General features: G+C 47.4%; 1 protein-coding gene across 1 annotated transcript in view; it reads left to right on the top strand.

The window, feature by feature from the left end:
* LOC135903901 (lysosome membrane protein 2-like) overlaps nucleotides 1-17,615 on the top strand; it is a 76,837-nt gene that overhangs the window by 44,913 nt on the left and 14,309 nt on the right. The window contains exons 2-4 of the mRNA XM_065434355.2: nucleotides 1,003-1,160; nucleotides 11,422-11,566; nucleotides 16,369-16,608. Of these exons, the coding sequence (XP_065290427.2) occupies nucleotides 1,003-1,160; nucleotides 11,422-11,566; nucleotides 16,369-16,608 (543 nt within the window). The remainder of the gene's footprint in view (nucleotides 1-1,002; nucleotides 1,161-11,421; nucleotides 11,567-16,368; nucleotides 16,609-17,615) is intronic.

The raw sequence follows: 17,615 nt of genomic DNA, 5'->3' as shown, positions 1-17,615 counted from the left end.
TTGCTGTTTGTACAATGCATTGTATTCCTTCTTTGAATTTGCCTTTCCTGATTGGACCGAAAATGTCTGCAGTAATATATATGTATGTGTGTATATATATATATATATATATATATATATATATATATATATATATATATATATATATATATATATATATATATATATATATATATATATATATATATATATATATATATATATAATGTAACTACAGTACGCTAAGAAACGAAGTTGAAAGGAAGCAGAGGACTGCACCGAGCAGTAGGAAAAAGAAATTTGAAAGGCCTAACCTTAACAGATAGGCTGCATTACAGTATGTATGAAGCTCAAACGCGGTTAGATGAGTTCTGTTTGAGATTGAGGGGAAATAAAGTTGGGACTGATCGCATAATGCCTTGACAAATCAGCCGGTGTTCTATTGGAGCAACAGGGTGGGTTTCAAGGGAGAGGAGGTGCAGTCGAGCGTGATAGCGAATTAGATCGAGTGATCGGATCAAGAGGTGCACGACTGGCAGAGGAGGCATAAGAAATATGCACGCAAACGGTGGGTTTCTTTGGCACTGGGGATGGGCATTGGGCAGATCGGTGGAAAAGGCCTTCACCGTGGAGTGAACCTAAAATAGGTTGGTGTAATCATTTTCTTTCCGAAGAGGGAGCAATAATAGCAACAACAACAGTAAAATGATTGCATCACACACACAGGGCTGCGTGCGTTTATTTGACACAATTTTGTTCATATTTACTACATATGCCTTGCGGTGAACTCGAAATAAAAAAGAACTGCTCCCCGCACTCCTTGCCCTTGCCATGGACCTCGTCAATCTCGACAGGCAGGCCGTTTTTACCTTCTCTAGCGAAATTCCTGCCAAATGCAGAACTAGCCTTATGCTGCTGATGCTTTTCCTAAACCTTGTAGTCCTTAAATCGGCTCTCTATGCACTTATGTGAACGAGGAAATTTTCTAACATTTTCTCGCTATTCTTCTCTAATCTATCACAGCAACTTCAGCTCAAGAATGGCTCAGAAACGCTCGAGAAATGGAGCAACGTCACGGTTCCCATCTACATGTCATTCCACCTGTTCAACATCACGAACCCGGAGGAATTTGGAGCCGGCGAGCGGGCCGTGGTCAAGCAGGCGGGGCCTTACGTGTACAGGTGAGTCTTCCCGAGCGGCAGATGAACGTTGTAGGGAGCAACTTGCTCTTTCGCGAGCTTCTCCCAAAGTGGCACGTACTTTTAAAGCAAACTCCAATATGCATGGCGCCTATATTTTAAGTTAAAATGCTTTTAAACCGATGGTATCAGGACGGAAACATCTGCGACCGGTGATAGGTTCCAAGACTTCCCTGAAAAGCTTGCGTATATGGCAGTAGTCGAGGACATTTATTACCAAAGTGACAAGTTTTTTTCCAACCTCAGAAATTCCCTCTTCCAAATGTTCATATTCAATTGAATATGGTGTGGTGGTGGCACTTTGCGTGAGGTAACCTTCGAATAATACGGTGCCACTTACGTTAAGCGCAAAAAAAAAGGAAAGCGTCACTACGTTTTCTTGGCAACCTCCTCGTCGAGTTTCCAAGCATTCTGCTCAGGCGCCGTCTCGTTTCGACAGCAAAGTAACCGTTTTTGACTTCGATGCTGTCTCTACGAAGCTGTCTTTCTTGCCGGCTTCGTCAGAATTGGAGTGAGACTTAAAATACTCGCTGTCCGCTTAACTCTCTACTTAGCTGTCTACAGCGAGTACTGAATTCCGGCCTGAGCAGGCTATTTTCCTGTCACAAACGCTGTGTTGCTGATACGTGCACGCCGTTCGTAACTTGAAAGTACAAGGAGCACAGCGTTAAAGAAATTAAATGCGTGCCAGATATACAGCGATAATTGTTGGGACAGCATAAGTCCCCCCAAAAAACGAGCATTTCTTTAGATCGTAGTTAGGGTTACGTACAACACGTGCTACTTTGTTTCGTTTTTTTCTTTCCTTCTATTAGATCAGGCGAAATGCAGTTTCGAACAGCAGTGCATTGACAAGGATGTAATTGTTGCGAGAACACTTGTCGTCGCTACTGTGGCACAAGATTAGAAAAGGAGAGAGAGAAAAAGAATGATTTAGATGTGCTGCAGCCTTGAACTTTTGAATGTAGCCGCAGGGAGGCAGGCGGTGGGCTCGATTTATTTCCGTATACCGGATGACGGTCGCGCACGGAAGACGCTGCTTCGGATATCGAACTTCGATGTTGGGTCAAGAATGACGAATTGCTCTTTGCCTCTGTAGGCCGCAGAGCCCGACGTGGATGAGTGAATGCGGCTGTCTTTCTCGTGCGTTAGCCACCGTGTTTATCGGTCACGCACCAGCGGAGCAAAATGTCATGCGAGCGGTTCGTGTACCGCGTGTAAATGACTGACGAGCGCACGAACTTTTCATGCCGGCTCTTCGTGAAATTCGCGCTGTATAATTAGGCATGCTAGACGGGGCTGGTCACTGGAACAGCCGCCGTGGCACGCATATGCATGTGAAGCTCGAACGTTACCAGTTCGATATACTCCTGGTCGTAAATTTACAACTCCGTGCAGGTTGTAGCGGCTGGAACGATGCCACTGCATGTAATGCCCTACTTGCACAATGCCGTGTAACACACGCGCGCACACATACACACACAAAAAAAGAAAGGTTTTCCGAACTCCCACCTGTGTGACATGCCACCTGCTGCATCGCAAAAAGGAGGAGGAAAAAAAAAGATGGAGCAGATCCAACGAGTTGGAATCCATATACAGCGAAACTCTGTGTGAGTGCATAAAGAGTCGAAACACGAGTTTATATTTATTGAATACTCGCAGAGAATGACACGGAAGGCTTTATTCAGGCGTTATCAGAGGCTAATGCAATGCCGCCGCCGTTGACGCGGATGCGCGAAGGCGAGCCACAGAACACCTATGGTGTTCTGATTATTCCTTTTTTTTCCCGCGTGACTGCCGCTGCGAATGGATGGATGGATGGATGGATGTTATGAGCGTCCCCTTTCGAACGGGGCGGTGGGTTGCGCCACTAGGCTCTGGCTATTGTACTGCCCAATGTCCTTCCCAGGTTAAAAAAAAAAAGAACGCTATGAGCTCCCACAACCAAATTTTGTGATTGGATTTGCGGAGGCGAGTGCCATCTGGCGGTGACACAAGGAACCCAGCGGCGTGCGTCACGCGCGTCCTCCGCTGTAATTGGTTGGCCCATACGACTAGAGAACAGCCTATTCTATGGAACCACAACGCCGCACCCACGACTACGAAACCCCGGCGAGGTTCGCAAGGAAAAGCTTCGCTCTTAAAAAAGAGACGCTGCAATAGCGGTGGCGTAAACGCAACGGTTGCCTAAACGCCTTTTAAAACCGAGCAAAGACAGAAAAAGAAAAAAAAAAGAAAAAAAGGGGGGGGGGGAGGGTTCTGAAGGAGTAACTCTTGCTTGCATATTGCCGCAGAAATTGTTGCCCACATCTTCGAACGGGCGAGGTGAATTAACGTCACCTTGCACCACATGTTGGGACGCAGCGAGGCGCGCATTATATATCGTTCCGCAAGCTCCGTCGCCCGCAACATTGCACAGCCAATGCGCCTAATCTTTTCCGTGTGGTATTTCCGTCACGCGCTACGCTTGGCTTTTGTTTTAGTCCGACGGTTCTTGCCTAGGCATCCTGGTGCCAGTGCGGGAGACCTTCAAGAGACACGACTGCCCAATAAAACGAGGCAGCGCTACGCCACTCCATAGAGGTGCACGCGCGCGCTTACAGTGTCGTTTCATTCCATGTCCACTGCGAACCCCGCGAAGTGCAGCCCAGACGGTTGCGTTGATTGCGCGTCGTGTTTGCAAGCTTCTAGTGAAATCTCGGGAACTCCCACGTTGCGCTGCGGAAGTGCGAGAATCGCTCTCTATAAAGGAACAAATGTAGAAGTTGCCACGGACGCCGAATGCAACATTTTCTGCCCATGCCAAAAAGCTCAAGTTCAGACCCTCTTCTAGTACACGCATAGCTACTTCGTTTCGCAACGCGAGTGGTTGGCTATGCGCTGCAAGTGCAAGCATCGGATACAGTTATCGCCAACCACGTGGCATTGCCGGTTGAGATGCATAAAAAGTGGCTGCCCTTGCTATTATGGAGTAGGGGAAGGATAGTTCACCTGTGGCTGCGCCGAAGCCGTGAACCTGAATCTAAAGCACCTATGTAACCTTCAGCGCTCGCATGATAGGCGCACTTTTCAGGAGGAGTACGAACATTGCGTAGAACGTGCTTCGGAAAACGGCGAAGTTGAGGAGATTTGCAGGACCGTAATATGTGCTAGTGTTGCCTTCCCATCTTCAAAGTTCTGTAGTTTTACTTTTCCGACGCATGTTCTTTCGGCAGCGGGGTTTTTCGCCCTCGAATTCTCGGCAAGAACACCGAGGACGAGAGAGAGGGCTCTTAAAAAGACACATGAGCTTCAGAAACAACACGATTCGGTGACTGCATAGCTGTTTGGAACGTTGAATGATAGTGGTTAATATTGAAGTGCAGGGAAGCAATAAATATATCTAAAAAGGTTAGAATTGAAGTAATTACTCTGACCGCTTTGCTTATCCATCCAAAAAACCACAGAAATGACACAATGACACGGTGTCAATTGGGACCAGCTAATTGCATGCGTACTTTATGCGCAGTTCTAAAGTGTCCGGTTTCTTTTCAGCTGCAAAACGGAGCGTTTATACTGAACAGTACCAAATCCGAACAAGAAACTCCTTTTTCAATCGATGAAGACTTGCTTTTTCTAGAATTTAGTTATAAAGATAAATATATTGCGCACGGGCGCTATGCGTGTAAACTGTATTTCACTTCGGCGGCGCGATTACTTGTGCGCTAGCTCGTCTTGTTCCCAATAAAATATTAATAAAATAGTCCTAATATTACGAGGTTGAATGGATGGATGGATTGATGGATGGACGGACGGACGGACGGACGGACGGACGGACGGACGGATGGATGGATGGATGGATGGATGGATGGATGGATGGATGGATGGAAAACTTTATTGTGAGTCCTGAGATACGCGATTATCGCGCAGCGGGCCGCTCCCACTTTGGGACAGCCAAGCCGAGCCTGGCCCCGCATCGTGGGCTCTCTGGACGGCCCTGATTTGGTCACCGTAGTCGGAGCTTCGCAGTGAGGTATTCCATCTTGACTGCCCTGCTTGACCTGCGCCTCGTAACGAGGGACATCGCCTGAGCGGAATTTCATGACGTGACAGTGCGGATGACGCTGCCCGGTCGGCTCATGATGGTGCCCAGATTATACCCATACCGCTGTCAAGAACAGAGGCAGCCACAAGTCTTCGCTCCTTCGCCCGCGAGCTTACACAGAATCTGTGGAACACCAGTGAATTCACGAACGCACGTCTCCGCAGATTGGATCCACGTCTGCAACTCCGCCTACCACCAGGGTAGCGAACGGAAGCAACACTTCTGTGCCGCCTGTGGCTCGGCGCGGCATTCACGAACTCCTATTCATTCCGCATTGGAATGGCCGGCAGCCCTACTTGTGACACCTGCGGCTGCGAGGAGACGATTGAGCACTTCCTTTGTTACTGTCCCCGTTACAAAGTGCCAAGAAAAGTGCTCGTGACCGCTCTCGAAAAACTAGACAATCGCCCCTTTACAGAGGAAAAAGCACTAGGACATTGGTCCAGATGGGCTTCGGCACTCAAGGCCTTAAGGGCTTCGCTGAAGTTTTTAAGGACATGCGAATTGTGCGACCACCTTTGAATGTTGTAGCGCGTAGTTTCGCGTTACTGTTTGATTTTTCTGCTTTCCATTTTTTCCTCTTCTTCCTCTTTCTCCTTTTATTCCCTTTACCCCCTTCCCCAGCACAGGGTAGCCAGCCGGTACTTACACTGGCTAACCTCCCTGTCTTTCCTCTCCTTTGTCTCCTCCTCCCCCTCCTGAGCATGTGTTCTAAGTTGGCTGAATCGCCGCACTGAGGGCAGGTATTGCTAGTACACGTGTCTGGATACATCTAGTGTAATAAGAATGGGGATGGCAACAAAACGACGTAAAAATGAAAGAATCCCGAGCATTGGGAAAAGAGAATCGATGATGAGGGAAATGAGTTGACCTTGGAACAGTGGACTAGTCAGCTTAAAAGTGACGTTGAGGCGTCCACTAAAGAGGTTCAGACCGATATTGACACGGAACACATGGATAGTCGCCTGGCACATTTGTTGGAAGCAAAGCAGTCGATGTTAGCGAGATGGAAGGGTCAGAGATTAAATAGAAGGCTTAGAAAGCGTATAGCAGTGGTTAATCAGGAAATTGAAGACCATTGTCGGGTACTGTGCAAGCAGCAATGGGATGAAGTGTGCAATTCTATTGATGGTCGCATTAAGAGGGGAGGCGCCTGGAGTTTGCTCAGACATTTACTAGATGAGACAAACACTAAGTCTAATCAGAGGGCTGTGATAGGTAAGCTGGTCCATCAGGCGTGTCGGGACTCCACGGAGCAGGAGTTGCTAAAGGATTTGGCTCAGAGATACCTTCCGTTGGAGACCTGGCACGATACACCTGATGTGGTTTTGGAATATAGTGGAGACGAAAATGCAGCTATGGACGCGGAATTTACTGAAAGTGATATAAGGATGGCGCTGCAGAATCTTAATGGTCGATCGGCATCAGGGCCGGATGGCATTACGAATAAAATGCTACGGAATTTAGACGATGGGTCAATTGAGTTTCTTACGCGGCAGATCAATTGCCTATGGAAGGAAGGCTCTTTCCCGGAAGAGTGGAAACTGGCAACTACTGTTCTGATACCCAAACCGGGGAAGGCCATAGGGCTTGAAAATCTCAGACCCATTTCCCTGACGTCGTGTTTGGGAAAAGTCGCTGAGCATGCCATTTTAAATAGGCTAACGCGTTATGTTGAGGGCAATGGGGTCTTTCCGCACTCGATGATAGGATTTCGGCCCGGCCTCTCGACTCAGGATGCTATGATCAGGATTAAGCATCAGATCCTTGACCGGCGAACAAGGGATACTAAGGCACTAATTGGACTTGATGTGGAAAAAGCTTTCGATAAAATCCGACATTATTTCATTCTACGGGTGCTATTGGACTTGAATATGGGGCAGCGGCTTTTCAGTTTTGTCAAGGCTTTCCTTACGGATAGAAAGACATGTCTCATGTTTGGGGAGATAAAATCGGAAGTCGTTAAATTGGGTTGCTGTGGTTTTCCGCAGGGATCCGTACTCTCGCCTATGTTATTCAATCTGGCGATGTCGAAGTTGGCTAATAGACTGGACACTGTCCAGGATATTGGCTATTCTATCTACGAGGATGACATTACTATATGGAGTGTCGGTGGTAGTGATGGAGAGCTTGAGGCTAGGCTGCAGCAGGTGGTAACGCTTACGGAGGAGTATCTGGGTCTCATGGGGCTCAGGTGCTCCACTAAAAAGTCGGAGTTGTTGATCTTCAAATCTAAGAAGCTAGGTCGTAGGCCGAGGGGTTGGGTACCGGAAGTTGAGCCTTGCATTAGAATTCATACTAGGGAAGGGTCGGTGATACCCAAAGTTGAAGCAATCAGGGTCCTGGGCTTTGTACTTGAAGCGAACGGATCGAACATTAGAACCATTCAGCGCATTACCAAGAAAACGGAGGAGGCCATAAGACTTATAAGAAGGATCTCTAATAGGCATAGGGGTTTAGGAGAAGAAGGTGCGATGCTCTTAGTTCACGCATTTATTATGTGTCATTTCTCGTATGTGGCAGCTATGCTAAATTGGAATATGGGGGAGAAAAATAAATTGGAAGCATTAATCGGAAAAGCCATCAAGGCTGCGCTTGGTCTGCCTATGACTACGTCAAACGATATGTTGTTACGACTGGGTTTGCATAATACTTTAGATGAAATTGCTGAGGCTCAACGTACCGCACAGAGGGAGCGGTTGCTAGGTACACCAGCGGGTAGGTATATATTAGAGTCAATTGAAGAATCGGTGGCTGTGTCGCACGATAGGGCGCCCCTACACGAGTTGAACGTGAACCTTAGGGCAAATATCATGGTTCGTCCATTTCCGCGGAATGTGCACCCCGTGCACAATGTAGGGAGGCGGGTCGCGAGAGCTAGGGCTTTGTTGCGAGAGGCAAAGGATCAGGAGGAGGAGTCTGCGTTTGTTGACGCCGCATGGATTAATGGTAAAAATGCTTATTCGGTGGTGGTAGTAGATGGCAAAGGGAGCGTTAGAAATGCTGCTTCCATTTATACCAAAGATCCGGGGGTTGCTGAACAGGTGGCTATTGCTCTAGCACTAATTGATTCTAGAAGAGTTTTGGTGTTTAGCGACTCGCGATCTGCGATTACAGCCTTCTCGAGAGGACTTGTTGCGGAACCGGCTAACAGACTGCTGCAGGGTAGGGATATCACTTCGCATACCGTTACTTGGTTCCCGGCGCACATGGGGACAGTGGAGGGAGCCCCGCGTAACCTCAACGAGGTGGCGCACAGGGAGGCACGAGGATTAGTGTGCCGTGTACTCCCTGAAGGGACTGGATCTCCCGCTCCTGAGTACAGGGACCAACTGTTAACCTACAACGAAATCACCAAGCACTATTACTTAGGGCGCAGGGCATTCCCGTTGCCACATCCTAAATTAAATAGGCCGCAGGCGGTTACATTAAGGCTTCTGCAGACACGGACGTACCCTAACCCGGTCATCATGAATAAAATTAATCCGGACTGCGGGGTTTCAGTATATTGTAGTAAGTGTGGGGGTTTGCTCGATTTACAACACATGCTGTGGCGCTGCTTGGCGTTGGCCGGTGATGGTTCTCGAGGTGAACAGTGGTGGCAGCGAATGCTGCACAGTGAAGTGCTGGCGGACCAACTCAGGGCTGTCCAGAGGGCCCGTGTGATGGCAGAGGGGCTCGGCCTCTCTGTACCGACGTGGGAGCGGCCCGCATCAGTCCCAGACTGATCCCTCAGGACCTAAATAAAGTTTTTCATACCATACCATTGGAAGCACGTGGAAGATCCCCTTGGTGGTCAAAATTAAGCCGGAGTCCCCCACTATGGTGTGCTTCAGAAGCATATCGCGGTTTTTGCACGTAAAACCCCAGAATTCAATTCAATTAAAAATTGAAAGAAACTGCCTGTAGCACGACGCTAATAAGCATGATGCGCGCGCACTCGCACTCCATGTGGACCCGCGCTCCCGAGTGCGCGAACTCACCGACGCTCACAGAATGAGATTATCGCGTAAAATGGTCAGTACGCGAGCAGTCAGTAGCATGCAGAAGTAGCTCGCATTTGAGCTACCAATGGTAGTTACATTGCAGTAACATGTTAGTTACATGGCAGTTACACAACCACCAACATTACAGTCGCAAGATGTAGGCGCAAAATAATAGTACCTGTGGCATGCAGCCACAGGTACTATAACCTTGCGTCTTTTGTTAACCTTCATGTTACGTAGCCTTTGTTTCACAAGATGGCAACATCACATATGCATGAGTATATAGTATGCGAATTTCGTCGAGTAGACAACCACAAGAGCATTAGTTTGAGAAGCGAGCACATGGAAAGCGGCCTTACGAGCATTTTAACAAGCGTATTTGGGCTCAACTTGGCGAGCAATGCGCCGGTATGTATTGCCACTGTATAGTAAAACGCGCGTCCGTGTGTTTCGACAGCTCTATGCGCAGGTGCGCTGTTCGATCAGCACTGTGGCGCACCGGAAGAGGTAAAAAGTTAGCTAATATACGGCACAAATGGTGTTGCTCTGGTGTCAGCTCTGCTTTTATGCGACATCGTGAAGCGGTTGCGAAACACGTCGAGCCAGCTGCCCAAGCGTTATGCCCTCAAATTTTTCGTTTGTAGTGGAGAAATCTGATTTTGCACGTGGATCTCTTACAAATGGCCTTGGATGCGGATGTACGTATAACGCGTCGTATTGTGTACTGTTGTCTCGATCGTCGTCAAATGCGTGTGAGACTTATTGCCGTCACGTGTTCGATAACTCCAGTCACTATGATCTGCGCCAACGGCTCGGGGAAGTTGTCTCTTTCTGGGCCAGCTGGTACATACTTGTAGATTAGCAGGAGGCGAGGGAAACAGGCGCGTACGCCAGGGAAGAAGTGAGCAGGACGAGTGCTGGACTTACAACTACTTCTAATCTTGAAGAAACTTCCACAGAAGTTCTCGATGCTTTTTTTCTGTCGAAGTTTTTCAAGACTAAGCACAGTAGCAAGTCCACCTCTCGCCGTGCTCACTTCGTCACGTTCATTCACAAGGTCAGAGAAACCACGTAAATAGACCAACAAATTGATCGATCAATCAGCCAATTAATCGATAAATCAATCTATCGACCGAGAGCGGCAACCACATGCAACACATTGCACATATATAGCTGCTGCGTGCTGTTGCCCGTCCTTGGCACGTTCATTTCATGTTGGCCGATAACCACACTGGCTTTGTCATCGAAATGCACGCCCTTTCGATCCAATGACGACAAGGATTCGGCCAGGATTACGTCGTAGTGATCGCGCATAGCAAAACGGATGCCACAACGAGAATTCGAGTGAGATGCGTTACACGGGCGCCAAGTGCGAATAAAATATGCTGTAATTTAAATGTCAGGTGAATACGGCACCCACGATATGCTGCCTGCCTTGGCGCTGGTAAAGTGATGCTCTGGTGGGCTCATGTCGGCACTTAGTAATCTAGGGCGACTGCGGCCTATAGCGAGGCTGCTGCACATAATGACCTTTAAAAAAAGTTAATTTATTCTCTCACGTGTTTTTCTTCATATGTGCTACTCCACTCCTCCCCCCTTCCAGTTGGCATGAGAATACGGCAACGCTAATATCGCAAGAAAAAAAAAATACATGAATCCCATCAGACGCGCAGCAATTCTCCAGCGACGAAGTTTGAGCAGATTCGCTGGGCTAGTGTTCCATAGGGATGAACTGTAATTCAATAACGTGACAAATCAGAGCGATTTCCCTTTCATCGTCAAAGCTCGCAGACGTTTCTTGTTGCGCGCACGCTGGAATCTGGGCACCCGGCTCTGATTCACTCCTCGTCCTCTTCGTGAAATCTTTGTAGAGTTGGAGCTCAGATTTTTCATCATTTGAGATCTGTGGGGCAGAAACGTGCAAAGCGGCGCATACTCGCAGATAGGATATACAAGCAAGCGCCATGCCGAGTACAGAGGCGTCGCGGTATTCGTGACAGTTCTGTGGCTTTGACGTCACGACGGGCGTCTTGTTACACGATCACGCGCAGTTGCGGGAAAATAATAGAGGAACGGAAACGCGCGAGGAAAAACGATCGGTGTACGCCCACTGCGGGCCGGCACTGCGATATGCGAGGGTCTCATCTTTTGGTGCCTTTGTTCTTGTGCGCAGGGAGTACCGGAAAAAGGAAATCCAGGGCTTCGACGAGGAGCAAAACACGGTGCAGTATTTCGACCGAAAGACCTTCGTGTTCGAGCCGTCGATGTCAGCCGGCACTGAGGACGACATGGTCAACGTCATCAACGTGCCCGTAGCGGTGCGTGACGTCACCGATCACTTCATGCGCGCTCTTGGTATATCATTTTCGGTGATATCACTGTCAATGATATCATGTTCGTTAAATAGGTCGACGCAAAAGTGAGAGAAAGTTTCCACTACTTCCTTTCGGAATCATACTATAGGTGAACATAGAAGCTACCGGATTTTAGGTCTTTTCTATATGGGTGTACAAATATTCGATGTTTCGAATTTGAATGTGATAAGCTTTGCTATTATATCTGTGTTTGGTTCAACATTTCACAATTAGAAATTGTCTAATATTCGTTTCTGTTCCAATACGAGAGATAACAGCACTTACTGGAGCCTACAGGGCAAGAGATCGATGCTAGTTATCACTGGTCTAAAGTATTCTGCTGCTGGATAGCCTCGGTTAATTGTTGAGCAGAGGCATCACTTTTTCGAGCGAATGCGTGGAGCAGACAACTTCTGTGCTTTAATTTACAGTCGTTCAGTAAGGACACTTGGCCTTTAGACAGATATTTTTTGTGCCGATTTAGGCAATACAAGTTATTGTTAAGCCAGCACCACCATGTCAGCTTCTTGCAGTATTACATTTATAGCTCGTCTGGCGAAGTGTTATCTTTTTTTAAATATTATTGTTATGACCATGGTGCTCACAGTACAATCATATTTCAGTTTCTTATTTTCGAGACTTGACGTCCACTTGTGAACAGGATTACATGGATAAAATAACATAAATAAGTAATTTTCCTAACCTCGAAGTACTTATATTTCATCATGTTTAGAAATAAGAAAATACTTATATTTAATTTTATATTTCAAGGCAGCATTCCTCGAAAATTCTCGATTTGATTAAGAAATTTCGCTTTTCAAAGATCATTACATCTCAAGGTTATTCGAGCGTGCCAGGTTAAAAAAAAAGAAAAAGAAACGACGATTCAATCATACGCTATGTGTGACCTAAGTCCTTTTACACGTCTTTGACAGCAAGTTGGCGGACTCCCCGAGTCACAAAATGATTCTGCTCGGCGCAATTTTCACGTCCCGCAGTTGTCGAGTGTATTGACAACAGGGACAGCAGAAGCGCCATGACGGCAGCGAATACACGTCATCGCTGTGATGAAAATCGTGCAGAATTGTACCTCAATTAAGGGGGAAAAAAGCAGGCAACCGAAATTAAGCCCAACTTCCTGTTTCAAAACTACTCTGGCTTGAACAGTTACACCTAAAAATGTATAAATTAAGTTCTCGGGTTTCACGTGTCAGAATCACGACGTGATTATGAGCGCGCCGCAGTGGGGGACTGCAGATTAATTTTGATTACCTGCGGTTCTCCAACGTACACTCAATGCGCGGCACACGGGCGTTGCTGCATTTCGACCCCATCTAAACTTAGCCGCCGCGGTCAGGGTTTGATCCCGCGCCCTCCGGCTTAGCGGCGCAACGCCAAAGCCACTATAGGTGCCACCTCAGCGGGTCAGTGACAATTTCTAGGTTAGTTGAACTATGTAGATTATATGTAGTTCGTCTGCCAATAAAATAGAGAACTACAAACGTTCCGTGAGTGGCAGCAAGGAGCTGGATGGGCTTTAACGGTAGCAGAAGTTTTGTTAGTACATTGAAGGTGCAATACTCTACCAGCTGTAAATTATAGAGGTACGCAAAGAAGGAGAGCGAGCTTAAATAAATTGACAGAAATAAAGACGTATTAAAAAAAAATTGACACCAAGAGGTACATATGCGATACCAAATTTCGACGAAGATTTGCGTGACTGAATAAAAAACAAATTCCATTGGCACACTTCAACACTCGCATTGCCATTGCATACTCATCTGAGAAAAAACAAACAAAAAGGTTAAACCGCTACACTGATGTGTGGCTGTAATTGCTGACATGCGAAAGAGTGATGCACAGTTATGCATGATGCTTTATTGACTCAACGTCTTATATAGGTGGTCCGTGTGCAGTTTACGATGAGTCTCATTTATACATGTAAAAACTAAACAGAGACACTGGATACTGCGCTAACACTCACTGAAGTTTCGTTGAGCACGAAACTATGTTTCAGTTCAAATAGAACGTCAACATTCAGTTTTATATTAAAGGACAGACACCGAAAACACATTTTGACGCTTGACGAAGGCATAGACGGTGTCTTCCTGGGACTTCAATTAAGATTAAAAGGGGAGACACAGAATGGCCTTTCCTTTCACAAGTCACCACTGCATAGACAAAAGATCTGCGTCTTGGTAGGAATTCCACGTACACGAGATGTCGAGCCTATCATTAAAAGGTATCTGTATAGCGCCATACAGATACCTCTCAAGGATGACCGACCAATAAACCCATATCGCCATCCTCGTCGAGCCTATCGCCTCTTCTGAGACAGTGGAGTCGCACAGATAACGGCGACGACGTCCGCTATTCTTTCATTGCGCAGTTGATTAAGGACGAAACTGCCAAGGTCGACTTTGATCAGAATGACGCCACGACATCCTGCCTAGGATAGGATTGTATCAGTTCGCTTTCCGCAGGCAGCATTATTTTGATTAACATTTATTCCTGCTAGGCGTCGTAATCTCGCGCCATATTGTTGGTAAGAACTTTATTTATAGGCTTGCAGAGCTTTCGCCGACGAGGCCTTAAGTCTCCCACGTGGGGACGTCGAGGTGTTGCCTCGTCGCCGTCTCGCGGGCCTGCTGGACGGCTCAGAGTTGGTCGCCGAGGCTGGGGCTGCGCAAGGCAGCGGCCCATGCACCGCGGCGGTAGGGTTCCAGAGTTACCAACGTGCGGGTTTTATGCGAAGCATACTAGCCGCACAACCACGGTCTTCCTTGCTGCGCCGCGCGCGGCCGCGTAGCTACCATATGACGTCATAACAGCTGCAAAAGCGGAGGCTCAACTCGTGCGCTCGCTTGCGGCCGCGTAGCTACATAGCCGGGTCTCAGCTCGCGCGCTCGCCTGAGTGAGTTGTTTCTTCGTCTAGCCGAACCAAATATAGCCAAGCAACAGCAGTTCACCAGGCTAAACAGTGGTTCAACAACTAAAATAAAGGCTAGTATGCTTCGCATCCTGGGCTTAACCTTAGCTAAGCCACAGCCATTTTTTTGTTGCAGTCTCGAACCATTTAATTTTTTTATGAACGATGTGATAAGCATTTCAGTATGCTCAGAAGAACTGGTTGGGAAAGTTGGCTGAAACTTATTTCGGAGAAGACATTCTAAGGCAAATAAAACGGTAACAGGGAACAGTGCTGTCTTCTGTTTTTGTAACCGTCTGATTTGCCCTACGACGGCTTCTTCAGAACAGCCTGGTGATGGACGAACTGAGGGTTGTTAGAACACAATACGTTGAGAACACGCGCACTTAGATTCTTAATAAGGCACTCAGAAAAATTATTGGACGCGTTTATACATATGTAAATACGTGTGCAGTAAACACTGATCACATTAGAAAATTTTGTCATTGCTTGTGTATTTTCTGCAGCGTTTTTATGAGCTGTGCATTAAGGCTTGTTAATACTACATTTTCTTATTAAACTCGTGGTTAGGGCCGAATTCAAAGGGTCAGCAACAATGGGCTTCCACTTTGACGGTTGCTCTTTCTTCACACGTTCTTTTTAGACATTGACAGGAAACTAAAAATCCGGCCTCTGTATGTGTGCGCGACACGGGCACAGCGCCATTGCCCCTGCGCGCAACCGTGTCGCACTCATCGGCGCTTGCCCAGTATCGCTTTGTGCCCACGCTCCTCACTGCGCCATGACCGACTTCAGGGCTTTCTACAACCCTCTGCGCACCGTGGGAATACTATTAAAGTACTATCACGCCATTCTTGACGTGATTTTTATCGTCTTCTTGAGTTTGACATCATAACCATAATCACCAACATCATGACCATCGTCGCATGCCCCAGCCCTTAATAATTGACTTTAAAAATTTTATCATTGCATCTAATTCTCTGCTGTCCTCGTCCGCAAGCACGCTTCTCAGTTTGGCATTACGCACTAATATTCGAACTTCGTACAGTGTGCGTGCGTGCGCGCGCGCGCGTGCGTGCGTGCGTGCGTGCGTGTGTGTGTGTGTGTGTGTGTGTGTGTGTGTGTGTGTGTGTGTGTGTGTGTGTGTGTGTGTGTGTGTGTGTGTGTGTGTGTGTGTGTGTGTGTGTGTGTGTGTGTGTGTGTGTGTGTGTGTGTGTGTGTGTGTGTGTGTGTGTGTGTGTGTGTGTGTGTGTGTGTGTGTGTGTGTGTGTGTGTGTGTGTGTGTGTGTGTGTGTGTGTGTGTGTGTGTGTGTGTGTGTGTGTGTGTGTGTGTGTGTGTGTGTGTGTGTGTGTGTGTGTGTGTGTGTGTGTGTGTGTGTGTGTGTGTGTGTGTGTGTGTGTGTGTGTGTGTGTGTGTGTGTGTGTGTGTGTGTGTGTGTGTGTGTGTGTGTGTGTGTGTGTGTGTGTGTGTGTGTGTGTGTGTGTGTGTGTGTGTGTGTGTGTGTGTGTGTGTGTGTGTGTGTGTGTGTGTGTGTGTGTGTGTGTGTGTGTGTGTGTGTGTGTGTGTGTGTGTGTGTGTGTGTGTGTGTGTGTGTGTGTGTGTGTGTGTGTGTGTGTGTGTGTGTGTGTGTGTGTGTGTGTGTGTGTGTGTGTGTGTGTGTGTGTGTGTGTGTGTGTGTGTGTGTGTGTGTGTGTGTGTGTGTGTGTGTGTGTGTGTGTGTGTGTGTGTGTGTGTGTGTGTGTGTGTGTGTGTGTGTGTGTGTGTGTGTGAGAGAGAGAGAGAGAGAAGATCTCGCGATGTTCTTACGAACGGGATGCACCCTTCTGCGGCATGCAGGCGATCGCCGCGCTGACCCGGAAGAAGGTTCCCGAGGTGGCGGCGCCACTGATCATGCCCGTCCTGGACTCCATGATGCGCAAACACAACGAGACGCTAGCCACTCGGCGCAGAATTCGCGAGATTCTCTTCGAAGGCTACCAGGTGGGGCTCATGCGGGATCTGATCCGGCTGGCCAAGGCCTTCCTGCCCAAACTGGAGAATCCACTCAAGAACAACACGTTCGGACTTTTCTTCGAGGTGAGCGCTTATTGCCACATCGCGTCGTCGCCGTGTACGTCAGCCACAGCGTGTATGTCAGCCGCCTGTCCGTTATGATGTTACCAGTCTTTTTCATGAGGCCTACCTCAGAAGCTTGGTTATCAGCCGGGTGGCAATTTTAGCAACACGAAAGGGTTACGACGACAATCGTTCAAATACTGTGAAGCTACGAATTGCGAGATGATCTTGAATTAAAAAGAGATAGCGAAGGTTTAAAGAAGAAATCTACAGGGATGAAGGCTTTTTAGAGCAAAAAGATAAGTGCGCCTGTAATGAGCATTATGATATCATAATGCATAGTCATTATGACTGGGAATGCAGAAGGAGAAGCAAGGCTCATTTATGTTCTTCAAAACACAATGCCGCTAACGAGTAAAAGGACCTGAAAATGCTCTCGGTTAGCATGCACATAGGGATCCATAATGAAATGTACGTAAATTTGGGATGAACATTTCATTTCCTCATCTTAATGCTAGCTCCAGTAACGTTACGGGAGCCGTATGTTCGAGTACAAGGGAATCGAGTATCTCAATCCCGAATACAATACGGATCGAACAACACGAAGCATAACTATGCTTATTGCAAATCTCGAATACGCACACAACTTACTCAATGAATAGCTTGCGGGAAAGCTTGCTGCTCTAAAATTCAGGGCAGCACTGAAGCTTTATGCATTTTTGTTGTGTCCGTGATAACCGTCAGTGTCTCCTCTCACTCGCTGCTTAACTGGCGCTAATAGCTGCGTGCATGCAGGCACTGTGGTACTAGAAGACACTCTCTATAGTAGCAGCGAATGGGGCAAATTAAATGCGCCCAGAAACTTGTCGCCTGCATCAGCCTTTAAACCATAGCTTTCGTGTGCGATTCTGTGCCCGACCGAATCGACGTATCGCTCCTGGCGGTGTTTTCTTCCGCATATGTGCCAGACATAGACAGCATTGGTAAGATGTATTTTTAATATACGTTTATTGTATTTTGCCATGTTA

Source organism: Dermacentor albipictus, chromosome 3 (assembly GCF_038994185.2).
Source record: "Dermacentor albipictus isolate Rhodes 1998 colony chromosome 3, USDA_Dalb.pri_finalv2, whole genome shotgun sequence".
In the NCBI taxonomy this organism is placed as follows: domain Eukaryota; kingdom Metazoa; phylum Arthropoda; class Arachnida; order Ixodida; family Ixodidae; genus Dermacentor; species Dermacentor albipictus.
The sequence above is the reverse complement of the archived record's forward strand: the minus strand, read 5'-3'. Positions and strand labels throughout refer to the sequence as shown.